Source organism: Hetaerina americana, unplaced genomic scaffold (genome assembly GCF_022747635.1).
Source record: "Hetaerina americana unplaced genomic scaffold, ioHetAmer1.1.p SCAF_21, whole genome shotgun sequence".
NCBI lineage: Eukaryota > Metazoa > Arthropoda > Insecta > Odonata > Calopterygidae > Hetaerina > Hetaerina americana.
Window position 1 is genome coordinate 9681345 of NW_027286775.1, and position 17611 is coordinate 9698955.

Here is a 17611-nt window from a genome sequence, read left to right on the forward strand (position 1 = left end):
GTGTACTGCTTTTTGAGGATCGGAATCATTGTTTCATTAAATAAATGAGAATTAATTGAAAGTTTTTGGAAACTCATCAAACATATCTCATAGTGTTAGGGCATTGTCTATTCTTTAAGCAGTTGTTCGTGGATACTTCCAGTCCGCCACCTACTACGTTTGTCCCAAAAGTAGTGGGACTAAGTTGATTTAAAAAACGTATTGCCAGAATTGATGCATTCATGAAAAAGTCTTTGAAGTAGTGGACTCACGTGCCACAGCCAGTGGGTTTTCCACGCCTCGTATGCCTTCTGGAAGGCATCGCCCAGAACGTTGCCGAGCTCCCTCGTCACGGCCTGTTGTAATGCTTCCACTGGGCCGTGGTGACTTCCTGTCGGCATGAATTTGAGGCGAGGGAAGAGGACAAAGTCTGGTGAGGCATTGTCTAAAAAATTAGGATCCTCACTCCTTACATGGTCAAGAATCTCTTGGGAGATCGGCGAGTGAGTTTTCTTTTGTTCGTCTGAGAGCACTCGCGGCACCAACTATGCACACACCTTTCTCATGTCCATGTTTTTGGTCGAAAGTCGATGCAAATCGCTTTTGGGAATGCCAAGTTCATCGGAAACCATGCAAATACTTAATCTGCAATCCCTGTCCGACTAATCTTTCAACTCTGGCCAGATTTTCATCACTTTTGGAGGCCAAAGGGAGTCGTGAACATAAGACGTCTTCAACATCTTCTCCTCCCTCCAGACTGACACACTGGTCCCTCTCAAAAACATCTGATTTACCCATGGCTTTATCACCATAAGCTGCCTTGGGCATACTGCATGAGTCTCTTTCCCGGTTTTGCCCAGTTTCACACAAAATTTGATGACGTAGCACTGTTCCAACGACTGGCAAATGACGGAGCATAACAAGGTCACAGTATAAAGGTTTCGCAAACTTAACAATCCACAAACAAATGAGAGGCTAGGAGCCAGCTTCAAATGTGCTCCAGCCTTTCCTGAGACTCCCCTTCCTCGAAGCCAGCCAGAGAAACCACCACCCATCCATCCGCCAATCCTGGAAAAAATAAGTCGTACTACTTTTGGGACAGACCTTAAACGACTGCTTCATGTTAAAGTTAGTGTGTGCCAATGATTTCCTCCATGATTACTCCTTTCACCTCCTCGTACACACACGAAGTTGTTTTGAAATTTTTGTGAGGAATCTCATTAGGTCTTGGAGGTAATTGCAGCCATGTGCATGTTTTTTATGAATTCCTCAGAAAAACAACAGAAACAGCAGCAGCAGAATTTAGCTCATTCCCCTGTCTGTTCTCCAATGCTTGGTGCGGAGAATGAAGAAGTACCGAAAGAAGCACTCAGGGCAATGACGCGGGCGGAGAGGCAAGCTAGGAGATTGGAGAAGAGGAAGAAAATGGTGAGGGGAGCAACGTCACAGCAGCACGTGGAGGTGAGTTGGTTCACTTTTTGTGGTTGGGAAGCATTGCGGCCAAAGATGCAGAGAATAAACTGCAGTGATAGGCATTTGTTGTCCTTGTTCTCTGCTTTAGCCTTTTCAAAAACCCTCGACACAGATGTTAACATAAATTTAGTTAAATGTAGGGCATTAACTTTTAAAAGGGTTTGGCAAAAGTAAAACTTAGTACATCACTTCATGATTGACAAGTGTTATCTGTTAATATGCAGTGCTCTTGAAGAATTCTAATTATTGTCTCAAAATGAAGAAATTTGCAGGAAAAGATGCATTTTTTAGCGTACCAGGGAAAGTGAATTGCCTGATTGCAGTCACAAATAATGGTATACGTAAAAACACTTTCACATTTCAAATGGCTCTGAGGAGTTGTACTAGGTATGCTTGAGTTTTCATTGCATGTTACGTGTACATGAAGGAAATTCTATGAACTAAAAATTATATTATCATGGTACAACTGCTTTGACCACAATTTCCAGTGTTTTTATGTCCTTTGATAGGGATAGAAATTATGCATTAGTCAATATTGATAATTTTCTTTCAATAATAGTTGATAAATGTCATATCGATTGTTTCCTGATTTCAATAATGTCTGCTGTTGAAGTCCACTCGAGACTTCCTTCAGGTAAGGTAATGAAATGTGTTGGTGGCGTTGCCATTGGTCTGCAAGGCATTAAATGTGATGGCAGAGTTAGCAATCACAACGGCAGTCGTTCAGCCCGCACCTCTTTTGGTGGAACTCTCAGAAAGGACTCCATCGGCAGAATGCACAATCAGGAAAGCACGAAATATTTCGTCAATAATTTTGTTTTGAAATTAGGGTTGACCTGTGAGTCTTTTGAATTTTTAAAATGGACATAAACATGTTTGCAAAGCAAATAATGCTTTGTTGGTTATTCAGTTGCAGCATTTAGACTTCAGTTGCCTCGCAGGACATGCTAGAAAAGCATTCATATCGAGTTGCGTTAAACTCTGTCACAGGGATATTAAGATGATACCGCATGTTACACTGCACTGTGGCATAATCATGAAGAATGAAGGGCAGGGAAGGAGGGGGGGGGGAGGAGAATGTAATTGTTGAAAGAAAGGAGAGGATGAGGGCTTGAAGGACCACTGGAGATGGTCGAAGCTTGCCAGCGCCACATCACAGTCAATGTGGTGGCTGCACCTAGATTTTTGCTGATGAGAGAAAGGAGGATGCTGAAAATATTTCATTTTAGGAAAAAATTTTTGTGTAAATATATCTGCTGTTTTTTTACTAATACATGCTTATTATGTGTTTGCTCACTAGTATGTTTCAATTATTAAACATAGATACATATTTTTAAAACCTGATGAGGTATAATTAGATGTGTGAGGTGCAAAATAACTCCATTGCATCATGATTATCAAATCCACTCTTATTTTCTCCTTCTGTAATGAGATTGGAAATATTCTTTTTTCCAATCCCCTCCCTCTGGAAGCATTTGCAGATATGGTTCCAGATGATTTCGTATCTAGCATTCCTCATGAAAATCATGGTCTGAATCAGTAAATAGTTTTTACTGTGCAATTTAAAGGTAGCTAATAGTGAGCATTAAAAAAAGGTTCATTACTACTATTGCATCTAAACCAATTCCCTGCGAGCCACCAAACAGGTGTGTGGCAGGGGGTGCAGCACCAGGAGGAAAGGGTAAGGGATGAGGGGGTTAGGGTTTTTCAAATGGATGGGGAAAGGTGGGAAGAACCTGCAAAAAAAATATGAAAATATACTAGTATAACCATGCGCAGTTGCTACCTTGTAGGTTAATGCTTATTATGTCGAGATGACTCCTGGGGGATTTCGATTACAAGCATTCTGGTCTCTTATTGTTCTTGGAAAAAATGACCATTTAAATCTGTCTGTCCTGCAGTCTATCTCTCTAATCTTATATTCGTAATCCCTCCGTCCGTAATACGTTGGGGTTCGTATTATGTTCTTGATGCCATCGGAAAAGGACCCATCTTTAAATGTTTTTAATAAGTTTAATCCATATTGGAAACGCCACTGTGTAAGGGAATCCCAGCCTAAATTTTCTAGCAAGGTAGTTACGCTACTGCATTGGTCATTACCATTTTGACAAATCTAGCCCCCCTCCCCTGAGCTCGATCTAATTTATGTCTTGAGGATCCCATGTACCGGCAGCATACTCTAGGTGGGGCCTGACTAGGGCAAGAAAACAGTGTTCCTTCACTTTTTCGTCACATTTATCCAGCACTCTTTTTACCAATCCCATGCATGGAGAACAATGATTCATTGGAGCTATTTTAACCTATGATATGTTTCAGCATACTGCACTAGAAACTTGTGATGGTATACTTAAGTATCTGTGCTCATCTCCCAAGTTCCTTGGTTAAAGATTGCTGAGAAGGCAAGGAGGAAAATAAACCATTTCTATGTTTTCTCTAGTTCTGATTTGGATTTGGCAAGTTGTTGAAAAGGACAAGCATGTTAGTCGAGTAGTTTCCATAAATATCACAAACAAGAGTGCCGTTCTCATTTGCATTGATCAGAATCCCATTCAAGGTGAAGTGCAAATGCAAAGTCTTCTGTTTTAATTCCAAAGAAACTGCGGGAGATGCCGCAACAGTAACTTTTAACGGAGTCATCCGCTAATGTGCATTTCAATGCAACAATTTCAGAGTGTAAAAATCATTCGCCTTGACTGGGATTCGAACCCAGATCCCTCAATATCCGGTCGAGTGCTTTAGCCTCTTAAGCTACCGAGGCATCCTCTTAAACTCTGAAATTTTGGGGCTTTTAAAGGAACAAGATGTGACGAAATACCGTACATACAATGTCACAGGCATTTGTAGTCGTGCGTAAGGCGCCACTGTCCACGAGGTTAAAGCCAACTTTAAACACATATTCTGTTTTATTTTGTAATCAGAGAGCTAAGAATCCACACCTCTGAAATGCATCACATTCTGAGGTCTCCCTATTGGAAGAGAGTGCTGTTGTTGCTGTCACAGGCGTTGATGGCGAGCAGGGCACCATAAGCTTCGCCACACTATGTTCTTCTGTTATGGCGGGCTTTAAATTAGGAAGCTAATGTCTTCTCCAGAAAGGGCAGGCCAGGGCCCCCTCCTTTCTCCTCAATATTTCAGATGCAATTGGGCTCCTAATATGTTGGCCAGTCTGTTTCTTTGACCCGCTCCTGCATTGTGTGCTCCAAAAAAACTGCCCAAATATACCAACTGGCAAAATTTATGTCCATTTCACTGGAAATATCATTACATGGGAGAATTGGTTCCTTGCCCGCGTTTTGTCTTATATGGGACATAAGTGTCTTACAGCTGACTTATTAAGTCAAGAGTAGTTGTATAAAATGAATGTCAAAGTTAGAATTTCAATAGATTGCTACAATTTCAGCGTGTAAAAATCATTTGCCTTCACCAGGATCCTGGTCAAGGCCAATGATTTTTACACTCTCAAATTGTTGCATTGGAATGCATATTAGTGGATGACTCAGGTATAAGTTACTGTTGCGGGATCTCCCGAAGGGTCTTGGAATTTCAATAGAGAATAAACGAATTCTTAAAAAAATTACTTAATTACTGGAGCCAAGGTGTTACATTTTTCAAATCATTTACGGTCCTCGTTGATTCAATTTCTGCCGAAAACCAATCCATGGAGGGACTTATGAGTAGCTTTACAAACTATCCTCTTGTCTATCAATTTCTTGCATTTATTCATAAGTACAGAGTTTCTTGAGCAGGTATTTTCCATTTCCTGCTAGTAATTTATCATTGGCCTTCCTCTGTAATTCTTACCCTCTGCATATATTCCTTTCACTGACAGTCTTCAGTTAATGCTCATGCCTTATAATGGCCTCAGTTTCTCTTTCCTATTGGGACTGTCCTTGAAGACTTCACCCTCCCTTCATTAATTACTCTATCAATTAATTACCATTTTATTTTTATCATTATTCAGGAGGGCCACATTTTCATCCCTTCCAGTATCCTTTCCATTACTTTCTATCTTATTCTTCTCTGTTCATGTTGTACTTCCATGGAAAAGTTTGCTCCATTAAGAAGCATTTATGGATTACTGGTTGACATTCGAACTTTCTGCAGAAAGAAAGCCTAAAGTTCACTCCATTAATAAGTTTTTAAGGATTACTAGTTCACATTTGTATTTACTTCTGAAAGAAAGCCTTCTTTGCTGTCCTTATTCTGCCAAATATATTGTGCTTGCTTCACCCTTCATCATCTTGCCCATACTAGCTGATTGTCTCTGCAACTGGTGGGGCATCATCCACAAAAGCGATCCTCATAACTTTGTACAATTCTGCTGCTCCATGAAAAGAACTTTGAACATTTAAACTTTGAAGGAACAAAAGCTTCAAAGAAATCTCAATGCACACTTGCTGCTTTTCCATCGTTGAAATATAATCCCATTCAAAAGCTAAACAAACCTATTGCTCTCATATTCACAAAATATGTATGATTATTATACAAATATACAATTAGTTGCTCATGTGATTTGTATAACACTTAACGAGTTGCATGACTGCCTGAGGCATATTATTTCTTGGAAAAAAGTAGTCTAAGAACTTCTCAGGCATGCTGTATGTATGGAAAAATGATCATTCAGATATTTATACAGACATTAAACATATGTATTGGATATTACCATGGGATTGCTTGTTACCATTTTGGTCATGAATCTAAAGTCGTCAGTTTTTTTGGGTCTTCAAGCCATTTGGTAGGAACTCTTTACCGTGTTTGTTGAAATCCATTTAGGTCATAGACTTTGGTGAATGTCAAGGCAACTGTCTGAATGCCATGCTCCTTTCGAAGCACTTCTAGATGAGGTAGAAATGTTATAGTTGACACGGTGATAGATTAAATTATGTATTTTAATTATTATATTACAAAAATCAGATAAAACTCAGGACAAAAGTTTAAAATGTAAATGGATCGACCGATTCATCTATCTTCATATTCCATGTCTCCTAAGTGAAAGAGCATCTTGCAACGGTGGGTGAACGTGCCCCATTGTCAATTATTCAAAAATATGATTTGTGATGCCAGTACAACTATTAGAATTTTTGTAGCAAAATTATTTTCAAGGATTGAAATGTAGATGCTGTGATCATGTACTCTTTTCTTAGCAATACTTGAAATAACCTGGGCACATGGTTATGGTTATTATAATCAAATGATATTAAACAGAATAAATGCCAAGCTATTTTTGTTTAGGGCATAAGTTTGTGGATTTTGTGTCCATCATTATTGACAACAATTTCCTATGAGTTAATATTTTTCACTAGAGCTTTTATCATGAATACTTAATAAATTGGGTGTATTGCATTTAATATCATTCATCAAGAAAAACTTTTAGCCCCTCCACTAATTATGGGGCTGGAAAAAGGTCTGCTTAACTGCAATGAACTGCTTGGGGAGAAAATGGATTATGGGGAAAGGGATGTACTTGAATTTCTAATCATAATGCAACATATACCAACATTCATGGGTAATTTGAAAAGTTCTTGGAATGGAATAGAAGTAAACCAGTTTACCCAGCGAAACATTTTTATTTTTCAATGTATTCTCTCTTCACACTTGTGCCTTTGGTCCAGCAATGTTCCTATGTCTTTATCGCATCTCAAAAATTAGATTCCTTCAGTCATGGAAAATACCCATCTACATTAGCTGTTAGTTCCTTGTTTGAAGAGAATCTCTGTTAACCAAGGCAAATGTTGAGCTTGGGGAAGAGATGGAAATCTGATGGAGCCAAATAAGGCGGATGTGGCAACAATTCGTATCTTAGTTTACGTATTTTTGCCATGGCAATGATATTTGGAGGGCATTGTTTTGATGGAAGATGACTTTTGTCCTTGCCAAACCTGGCCTCTTTCGGGTATCTTTTGTTGTAGTTGGTCCAAGAGGTTAGCATAGTACTGTCCAGTCATTGTTTGACCGGTGGGAAGATAACCTATGAGCAGAATCTCTTTCACATCCCAGGAAGCCTTCACCTTTCCAGTTGAACTTAATGCCTTTGATTTCTTTGGTGGTGGTGGTGAACCGACATGTTTCCACTGTGTTGATTGCTGTTTTGTCTCTGGGCTAATGTAGTGGATGCAATTTTCATCTGTTGTCACAAACCAGTGCCGAAAATCTTGTTGGTTGCCCTTAAAGCGGGTCAAATATTATTTGGGAATTTCCATTCTGATGTGTTTGATCCTGAGTCAAGAGTCGCGGAACCCATCAAGCATATAATTTTCTCATATCCAAATGTACGGTTAAAATGTGAAATGTCCATTCAGATGACATCCCTATAGCTTCAGTAATTTCAGTCGGCGGTCCTCCGTGACCATTCTGTATGCACTTTTGCAATAATTTCTGGGGTAGTTGCACATTTCAGACGACCACTGCGCAGATCATCATCTCAGCTGTCCCGACCAAGCTTACACTCGTTTTTTCTCTTGGTAACAGTTGAATGTGAAGAAGTATTAAGTCCTTCAGAGTGTTCTGAAAGTCGGCATGAATTTCTTTTGTTTTCATACCTTTCTCTACGAAGTATTTAATCACTGCTCGAGTCTCAATTTTTTCCATCTTCACGAATAACTACAAGGTGAACGCAATAGATTAGTGCCCACACCACAGATCTCTTCCCAAGACACTGGCGTGTTAGTGTGTTTACTCATAAAGGATTACCTATTACTATGTGGGGAACTCGTTATGCTGGTGCTGACATCCAGTGGTGATTCCGACAACCTTTCAAACTACCCTCATAATAAGTTAATTCATACTTCCGCACTTGAATGAGTGAATGGCCAAGCTGCAGTGTTTGTGTTGAGTCAAACTTGCAAGGTTGTGGTGGAATGAAGGGGCAGGTGTGGTGCTGTCCTTATGTAATCTTGTGCAATATGTTTACCCAACTTTGCACCCTGCTGGCATTTTAACGAGGGGCGGAGAGGCCAGAGGCAGGGGGACATAAAGCATAATGGCGGTGGATGACGATTCAGGGGAATTAAATTGTTGGTGGAAATAAGGGCAGCATGTGGAAATCTCATCCTTGTGTGCATACATGAAATTAACTGAGGGAGCATTATTAACTAATGCATACTAATATAGTTTGTTAGACTGTGTTGTGGATTGTATGGATGTTCTGTGTATTTGGAATACAAATCAGAAAGACTTGGTCAATACAATGTGATATATGTGTGCAAATATTATATATTATATATATATATATATTATATATAATAATAATCGGTGATCTACCAGTTAAGGCAGGATGGTTTTTATGATGGGCACACGAGATCCATCTGGAAATGATCCAACCATGCAATATTTTGAGAAAAATGAGGCGTTCTTAGTTGTCCCCTTGAAAAATACTCTCCTTTGGGACCTCACACACTTCCTTTTTGTCGAATGGTCATCAGAGCTGCCTCGTTGCATTCTCTTTTGTCTTTTCAACATCAAGAATTTCGTGCTGCAATTGCATGGGACTTGCTCCAAACCGCAAATGATGACCTGGGTTTCCTAAGAAAGGGTGTAACTGCAGATGAGTCATGGGTCTTTAGTGATGACCCTGAAGCAAAAGTGTAGTCTTCCCAACAGTCGGTTGACATTGAGATAGAGGAGAGATAGAGGAGAGTGTGACGAGGCAGCTCTGAAGACCATGCGATGAAAAGGACTTTGCCGATTCTTTTGAAAAGTGGAAGAGGGAGGCTGGGATGAGTCTGTGTGAGGTCCCTAAAGGGAGTACTTGGGAAAAGGGGACAACTAAGAACGCCTCATTGTCCTAAAGGGAGGGCGTTTTTCTCAAAATATTGACTGGTTTGATCCTTTCTGGATGGACTTCCTTAATGTAGATTGGTTTCATCTAATTGATACTATTAAGGAAATGAATATTATGTGATAAATTGTGATGCCTGTAACCTTTTGTCATTTAATGCTTAATTAACCTGAATTCACCTGAATTTCCTATTCAGTACTCTATTATTTCTTTTTATCTTTCAGAAGTCTCCTGTAGAGGATGCTATGTCTAACACTGACCCATTAACGAATGCTATGCCAGAAGATTATTGCATTGACCCTGAAGAAGTAGCATATATTCAGGTGTGTTGCTAGCTGGTGGGCTTCATTTTCTATAAGTAAAACGTTGAGCCCAACTTAAAAGTAATTCCATTTTTTGTTTGATAATGACCATAAAAGGGGTTTTAAGGAAAAAAATGGCCCAAAAAAGCTTCATGATCTGTGCAGGACGAGAGTTATATCATTCATATTGCCCTGTTGTCCTCCTTTGGTGCATTGGAATTATATTGTCCCTGCATCTCTTTTGCTGTCAATTCTCAGTTGATTGATGTGGTTTTAGAGTGTTCCGTAGCAAAGAGGGATGTGCTTCAAGACAGGACATTATTTGGTTTTGTTGTGTGCTTTCTTAGTTATACCGTTTGTGTTGCCCATTGTTACTTCTCGTCGTCCTCACGCCATAGACTTACTGCCCTGGATTCTTAATTTCCCATTCATTTATTTTCATGGTAGTGATTTTTTTTACATCCAAACAAAGAATCCAAAGTCATCCAGTCAATGTCTAAGGCTTAATTTGGTGATTTTCAACTAAGCAATGATTTTTTCATTAGTGTGAAAAACAAGTTCTCAAGTTGAAAAGAACTAATGGTGTGAGAAGCGCTGCTCCTATGACCTCCTCTTTTGGATGATTAAAAAAAAAGTGTTAGTGCTGGTTTTTGTTACAGTTGAACGTTACTAGATGTTGTCGAAGTCAAAAAGTCAGACATGTATTCTCGAAAATTCATTAAAAAATTAATTTTATGAAGTATTATTATTTATTTAATTGGTTTTTTTGAATTCTGGAAGGTTTTGTGCTATGCATGAAAAATTTCATGCTACCAATCCATTGATAGAATTATTACCTCGTGTTAGAAGTACTGCCTTGTGCCCATCAGCAGCTGCCCATATCTATCGCACACATCCACCTGGGCATAAGCCATGTGCTCAGAATGCACAGACTCCCAAGTGCATCCATCGTCAAAGGGTTTAATTAACGGATTTGGCACTTAAGAGTAAGTGCAATCGTACCACTGTCCAAAATGTGCATGAAGAACTTTCGATTAAGATTTAGCAGTGATCATTTGAGGAGGGAATGAATTTGCAATGGGTCAAAGCTATGCTTTTGCTTGATTTCAAAACTAACCCTATATGACTGTACTCTTATCAAATGCACAATTGTGGTCATCGCTCTGGAAAACTAACTTCTAACTCGGACTCAAAGCTTTTGTCTTTTACCATTCCACTAAATATAGCGTAAAGGTTTGATTTACAATTGGCATCAATTTGATATTTCACACAGTTTCTCATTTAAAGAGTTCAGTTTGCAATTTTGCTGTCAATGTGGGTACGTGTCAGCGATCATTAGCAATGTCGTTGAACGTCAGTTTCATGACCCCATTTTAAAACAGAGAATTATACACTCCAGAACAATAACAAATTGTCTTGCTGGATCAAGGATATTACATCCTGTGGACCTAGCTCTTAAACCTTCCTGGGCGACAGCAAAAAAAGGCTGGAAATGTGCCAAGTAATGATAAAATTATGTAGTCCTTTGTGCTGATTTCATAACTATGGATTTTCAACATTTAATTTGGGACTAGGTGAACTCCTGAGTTTATGATTGATGCCATTTCTCAATTGTTAAATACCTCCCAGTTCATGTGAGCACTTAAATGCATGTTGAATTATCGCTTTGATGCTATTTGTAAACTTGGCTCGAAATAATGCAATCGGCTCGCTATGGATGGCAATCAAGTGCATATTTGAATACCTAATGTTTATTTGTGCTGAGTTTTTACATGGGAAGAATTTCACTAAAAATGTCGTCTGAATCCTTAAGAAAAATCAACATTGGCCCCAAAGACTTTGAATGCAGGATCTGTCCCGAAATCAACGAGAATCAATGCTGTAGTTCTCACTCTATCAGTGTTTAATGCTTTCGAAGTAAAGAAAATGAGATGTTAGAGAACATCGACTTGATTGGCACTAGGTTTGTTGAAAGGGGGGAGAAGGTCAAATAAAGTGAGGGGAAAGATAGGGAACACACACAAGGTCACTTGGGTGTGTTTGGGAAACATAGGCCCACGTTTACCTCAATCACTCACAAAAAGGCAAAATTAATAATAAAAATTAAAACAAACTTACAATTACTCAGTCGCTAGGGTGTGTTAATGAATAACAGTCCCTCTCGTTAATTGCATTCACACACACACACTCAGGGTTTGCAAGGATATCTCCTATGCCAGGGACCCATTGAACTCATACAGGAATAAAAAACAATAAAAATTAAAAAGAAAAGGCCCAAGATCCCGTTCACAATCTCTCAATCACTCAGATGTGTTAGAACTTTGTGAATCACACTCTTTCACTCATTCAGGGTTTACAAGGATACCCCGTATGCCAGTGACCCGGCAATCACACAGATAAATGCAAAATTATAAAACGGATGCGCTCACGCTTTCGCTCATTCACTAAATCGCTCGGGTGTGTTAGAAAATAGGGACCTTTGCAATTCATAAGTACTCACTCGTTCAGGGTTTACAAGGATTCCTCCTATGCCAGGGACCCGACAATCACATAGAAATAACAATTGAAACAGAAAGGACTTCTTTGAACACGCAATCACTTGGTTGTATTAGACCTTTGTGAATCGCACACACTCCTTCATTCAGAGTTTGCAAGGAATCTTCCTATTCCAGGGACCTGTCAATCACACAAACAAAAAACAAGGAAACAAGTTTGAGTGTAAAGTTTCTTTTTTACCCTAATAATGAAGGAATTCCACAAAGTTGAACCTGGAACTGTTATGTTTAAGGAAATAAGTATCAGGGGTAGGTAAGTGCCTAGAAAAACCCTGACAGCAGGTGTTTTGCCTGTCAAGCAGGCTCCTAGGAGAAGAAATGGTGCCAAAACCTAGAGCGAGCAAACAACCTAGTGACAATCAAGTTTACCGTCTCTCGGCTATCTCATTTTCATTGCTTCATGACCATTGGTACGTTCATTTTAAATTTAAATTGCTTTCAATGTAGTTTTGTCATTTGTTTTGTGGCACCTCGTTTGGTTTCTATTTTACATATATCGTATGGCAAGGAATATTAGTGACCTCTGGAGTTAGGGGGTTTCGTTTGAATGGGGTTTGCAACTCTGTGGTGATTTACAAGCATAAATAATGAATATGAATCACCACAGTGAATGAGTAATGGATTACACGGAGTAGGCCATGGCGTCCCAAACAATGCTCTCTATTGCCCTAAGAATACAAGTACTTCTTGCTTTATTTCAAATTCGTTTAATGGTCACTCTTCTTTTCAATTCATTTTAAGCATTACTGCTTTCTTTCTTCGCTCCAGTTAGGCTCCTGAAGCAATTATTTCTTGTCATAACCAATGTAAAACATGACACATCAATTCAATCTTTGAAGAAACTGATATTCTTTCAAAAATATCTCTGAAGAAAAATTTGCCTCAAATGAGTTAGGCTATCAAGATGTGTAGTTAAAAGTTGCTTGTGAATTTTCTGTCAGCATAACATTGAATTTGTGTAACTTATGAGAATCAGTATAATAGATGATCTCAGATGATTTTGCACCCATGATAAACATGCCAAGATTTTAATACATATGATTTCCAAGACTGGAGAGAGAGATGGAGGCACAGAGAAAAAATGCTCTTATTTAGTACTTCAGTGCATAATTATTAATGAAATAAACTGGTCTTATTCACTTCTTCAAATTCAAGCTATTTCTTGAAGGTTTCAAACTCCTTAAGATGTTTCACCTCTCCCTTCATGCCAGACAAATGATTTATTCTTGAAGTCAATGTCAAGTGTACAATCTTTCAATGTTCTGAAGCACAAGAGTATGTTATTTCTTGGATTTCCCTGGTTACTTGTGCAGAATTCCATTTCTCCCCTTATGATATCACACATAGTAGTAGTATTTAGGGAGGCGACCAATAGCCAAGGTCATTTGCGCCATTAGGATGGTTCGGAAAGGAGGAAGGGTGGAGGGAAACCCAGCATCTGCATTAGCCTACTCTTAACAAAAGGCTCCGAGGGGTCCTTAGCTTAATGTCTCATTCGATGGATGGTGTACTCACTCCAAATGTTCTCGACAAAGCATTTTCGTTATAGGGATCGGTATGCCACTAAAAAATATCTGCCTTCTCCAGGATTCAAACCCAGGTCCTCTAGATGAGAAGGCAGTACAGGGTCTGTCCAATAAGTACACCGAGGCCGTAAAAACTTTATTTTGCCAAATGTAGCCTACATCGATTTAGTCCCCTTCCAAGCACTCTCCATTCGTAGGCTTATTCCATCTTCTATTCATACACTGTTTAAAACACACCCTCGGAAGTCCTCGGCAGTTAGGCTTTTTAGTTTTCTCGTCGTTTCTTACTTCATTGTGTCCACATCTTCCCAGCGATATGTCCCCTCATCACATTTTTGCATATTTGGCAACAGGAGAAAGTCATAGGGAGTGAGATCTGGCAAATCAGGCAGATGCTCAAGGATGGTGAATGAACTTTCTGCCAGAAACCGGCGAGCAATCAATGCTGAATGTTCAGGGGTGCATTGTCGTCATGGTGCGAAGGATCCATCCATCGCCTTCAATGGTCCAATTTGGCCGCACATGGCGCACGCAATCTCTCAAACGCTCGAGAACTGTAAGGTGGACCTCAGCATTTATGTGCTGTTTGTCCTTTAAAAAGAAATTCATGATGAACAACACCTTTGTTCCACATCAAAGAACACCAGGAGCATGAATTTTGATTTCCGATCGGCTTCCTCTTGATTTTTCGGTTTGATTTAACCCACTTGATAACTTTTACCACTGCACTTCAACAAAAAACTTGACGTAGATTCGTTGCTCCGTGCTTTCGTCAATTTCCAATTTCGACAAACAGTAAAAACGAGGACAACAGAAACTAACGTAACATAGCATCACATGCACAGATTGACGATCCGCCAAGCGCAGACAGACGGCTGGCTCGTCATTGGGTCTCAGAGGCAACTAGCAGCGCCTCTAGTCCACGTCATGGCCACCAGATTGGGACAGTTAGCGTATTCATTGGATAGACTTCATATGTTAGCCACCACCCCTTGATCCCCATGAAAGCGCACGTTCTGTAAACCTTCCCTTTGAACGCTTCATTACACTTACTCAAACATGCAGCACCACGCAAGAAAAAAATTTAAAAACATGGTATTTTTTAAAAGGAATGATCTTCCTGTTTATGTTTAGTTGCAGCATTGGACAACATGGATGATAGTTTAATTTAATAAGTGTGAAGAATTTAGTGAGAATATGGAGACAAGTGGTGCCCATGAGTTCTCCGACATTGTTTAAATTTCTTAAGATTTTGTCCTACCTAACATCACGGCATGTACCACAAGCCTTCACCGTAATGTTGGTTTAACAGTTGGGGGGGTAGAGCATACTGGTGCTAAGCCCTGAAGTAAAGTGAAATCCTTAGGCATTACTGGGGCAAATAAGGGGGATCAGTTCCTTTTTGCTGCGTTGGCTAAGGTTTCTCCAAAAGATACGGTATCCAAGAAATCACGTGGGTGAGTTTAGGTGGGGGTGTTGTAGGTTCTCCACTTGGAATTGAGCCTAGTACCAGACTTGAAACTACACCACGTGAAACTTGACTGTGTGAAATATTAAGTTAAAGAGGTATTTTATTTACTACCTCATAACTTGTTCATTAATTTTTCGATTGATTTCTCAATTTAGCATATTCATTTCATTAGGTAAAGCTTAGCATACCTTGGCATGTTAAAAGTTAGTTTGCCAGACAAAACGGGTCCTCATGAGAATAATTATGAGTTGATTACATTGTGAGGTAATTCGGTATTCAAGAAATGGACTGATTGTTTGAGATAACTTTTTAGTGGGAGTAAAAACAGCTTGATTAAATTAATTTGAAGATGACTTTAAAGTTAGTTATGACTTAACTGAAGTTAATTTTATCAGGCTTTTACTTTTAACTGAACTAAGTAAAGTTTTGCTGTTAGCAAAGCCTGCTGTAAACCTTCTGAGTGAACGTTATACTTAAAAGACTGCCATACCTTATGCATACTCGAGGTGAAATAATGTGATATTCATGAATATTGTACCACCTTAATTATTCAAATGTTTAGAATTCGAAATTGTATATCTCATTGTTCAGCCAACTGGAATTCTTGAACCTGCTCTACCTGGCAGGCATCTTTTCTGGGGAAAGCCCCTTGGTAATCTGGGGATAATCTTATTCCATCCTGGCTGAAGTTACAGTGCACTTGATTCATCAAATTCAATTCAAAACCTTGTGCGGGAAAAAAGTGCAAATGCCAGTTGATGGCTGACTGTGGGTAATTAAAAGCGTCTACCCAAACATGGATGCAGTATTTTAATATTGCATCTTTCCAGTATTGGGAAAGCAATGTCGACTGTTGAAGCATGTTAAAAAAATGCATATTCTTAACCTCCCGAGTGTGAGTGAATAGGCATTAAGGGGTTGTAATTTTATAATTTTTGATCAATTGGCTCACGTATTTTATAATTTTAGCAGTGGTACTGAACAATTGCTGTAAAACCATTGACGTTTTTGCTGTTGTAGCAGTCATGAAATAGACGTGGTGATTGCCTCCAAATTTTGGTTGGATGTGCTCTCAAGGTCAGACAACTCTTATGGCATGCACTAAGTCACGACTATTGGCTCCATCATGGGATCTTGCTTCCAGGGTGCATGAATACAACGTGATAAAATGCAATCTATTTATTATTTTTTAAGTTTATTGGTGTATATTTTATCAAAGAAGAGGGATAATGATACCAGGTTATTACAAAACATGAACCACCAAATATTCCTCGGGAATCAGCCTCTTTTTTTAATGCCTTAAAACCCAAAAGTACGTTTGGATGGTTACACAAAAAGTATTTGATGCTTGCCCCAGTGGCCAAAGCCAATTTGTATGCAATTTTTACGTTAAAATTAGGCATTTTTAAATTGTAATTCCATAAGCGCACACATAATGAGCCAGCAACTTAGCAGTCACTCTGAAAAAAATCGCTCCATGCAGGAAGGTATCACTTGGACATCGAAGGTGAAAGGCAGCAAAATTGTAAACTACGTTTCTTTTGAATATCATGAGGAGCCATGCCTCCATCTGATGCAAACACGTACACGTTTCTTCCCGACAGCAGCCAAGCCATTCGTAAACCCCCTCGGGACTTCTCAAAGTGGTAGTCAAACACCAGGCACACTCATCCAGTTGCCTGGCAAACACCATCTCTGGGGCAAGGAAGTGAGAAAATGTCGCTGTGGAAGCAAATGAGGATCGAATGTCTTGAGCCCTGGCTCCTGGGCACAGTTAAGGAGCATCGGATGAATTATCATGTGTTGGGGAGAGGTTTTTGAGGGGTGTTTCTGGAAAGAAGATGGAGGAGAGGAGGTGATGCACTGTAAATAGTCAGTCAGCTTTCACTGAAGGGATTTTTGTTTGGAGTATGGCAGTGAGGAAGTCTATGTAATCGGGTGCGCACTGCTGGATGGGTTAGGATTTACAGGGGCTTAGTTCAATATTACAATGTATAATTATGTAGAATAATTTTTAAAACCATGATGAGAGTAAAGTAAGAAACTTTGCACTTGCACATAAAGATTGAATACTTCACGACCATGGTTTCGATGCTGCTCATCATCATCGGGTGACATACATAAGAAAATTTTCAACCGTCCTACCCTTATGGAGCCAGGCTATATAAGTTGAAAAAATTTTATGTATGTCACCCGATGATGATGAGCAGCATCGAAACCATGGTCGTGAAGTATTGAATCTTTATGTGCAAGTGCAAAGTTTCTTACTTTACTCTCATCATGAAGGAATTCCACAAAGTTAAATCTGAAACTGTTATGCTAAAACCATGTTTCATATCCTTACGTTAATAAATGGCTGTAAAGTCTTAAGGATTGACCATGATTGAAGCAACCATTCACTGAAGATCTGACTTCAACTATGAAGAAACAAATGACTGATCATTTTGCCTGAAGAACAGTTGAGGTATTGGCCAAAGATAACATGCCTTCTACTGTCAGAGTTAGAACATTTGCATCTTCAAGGCTGG

The 17611-nt window shown here is 39.3% G+C and overlaps 1 protein-coding gene across 1 annotated transcript in view; it reads left to right on the top strand.

Annotated features, from left to right (window-relative positions):
- The window catches only part of LOC139688614 (filaggrin-like), a 54761-nt gene that overhangs the window by 26943 nt on the left and 10207 nt on the right, over positions 1-17611 (top strand). The window contains exons 6-7 of the mRNA XM_071586162.1: positions 1253-1440; positions 9454-9552. Coding sequence (XP_071442263.1) covers positions 1253-1440; positions 9454-9552 — 287 coding nt within the window. The remainder of the gene's footprint in view (positions 1-1252; positions 1441-9453; positions 9553-17611) is intronic.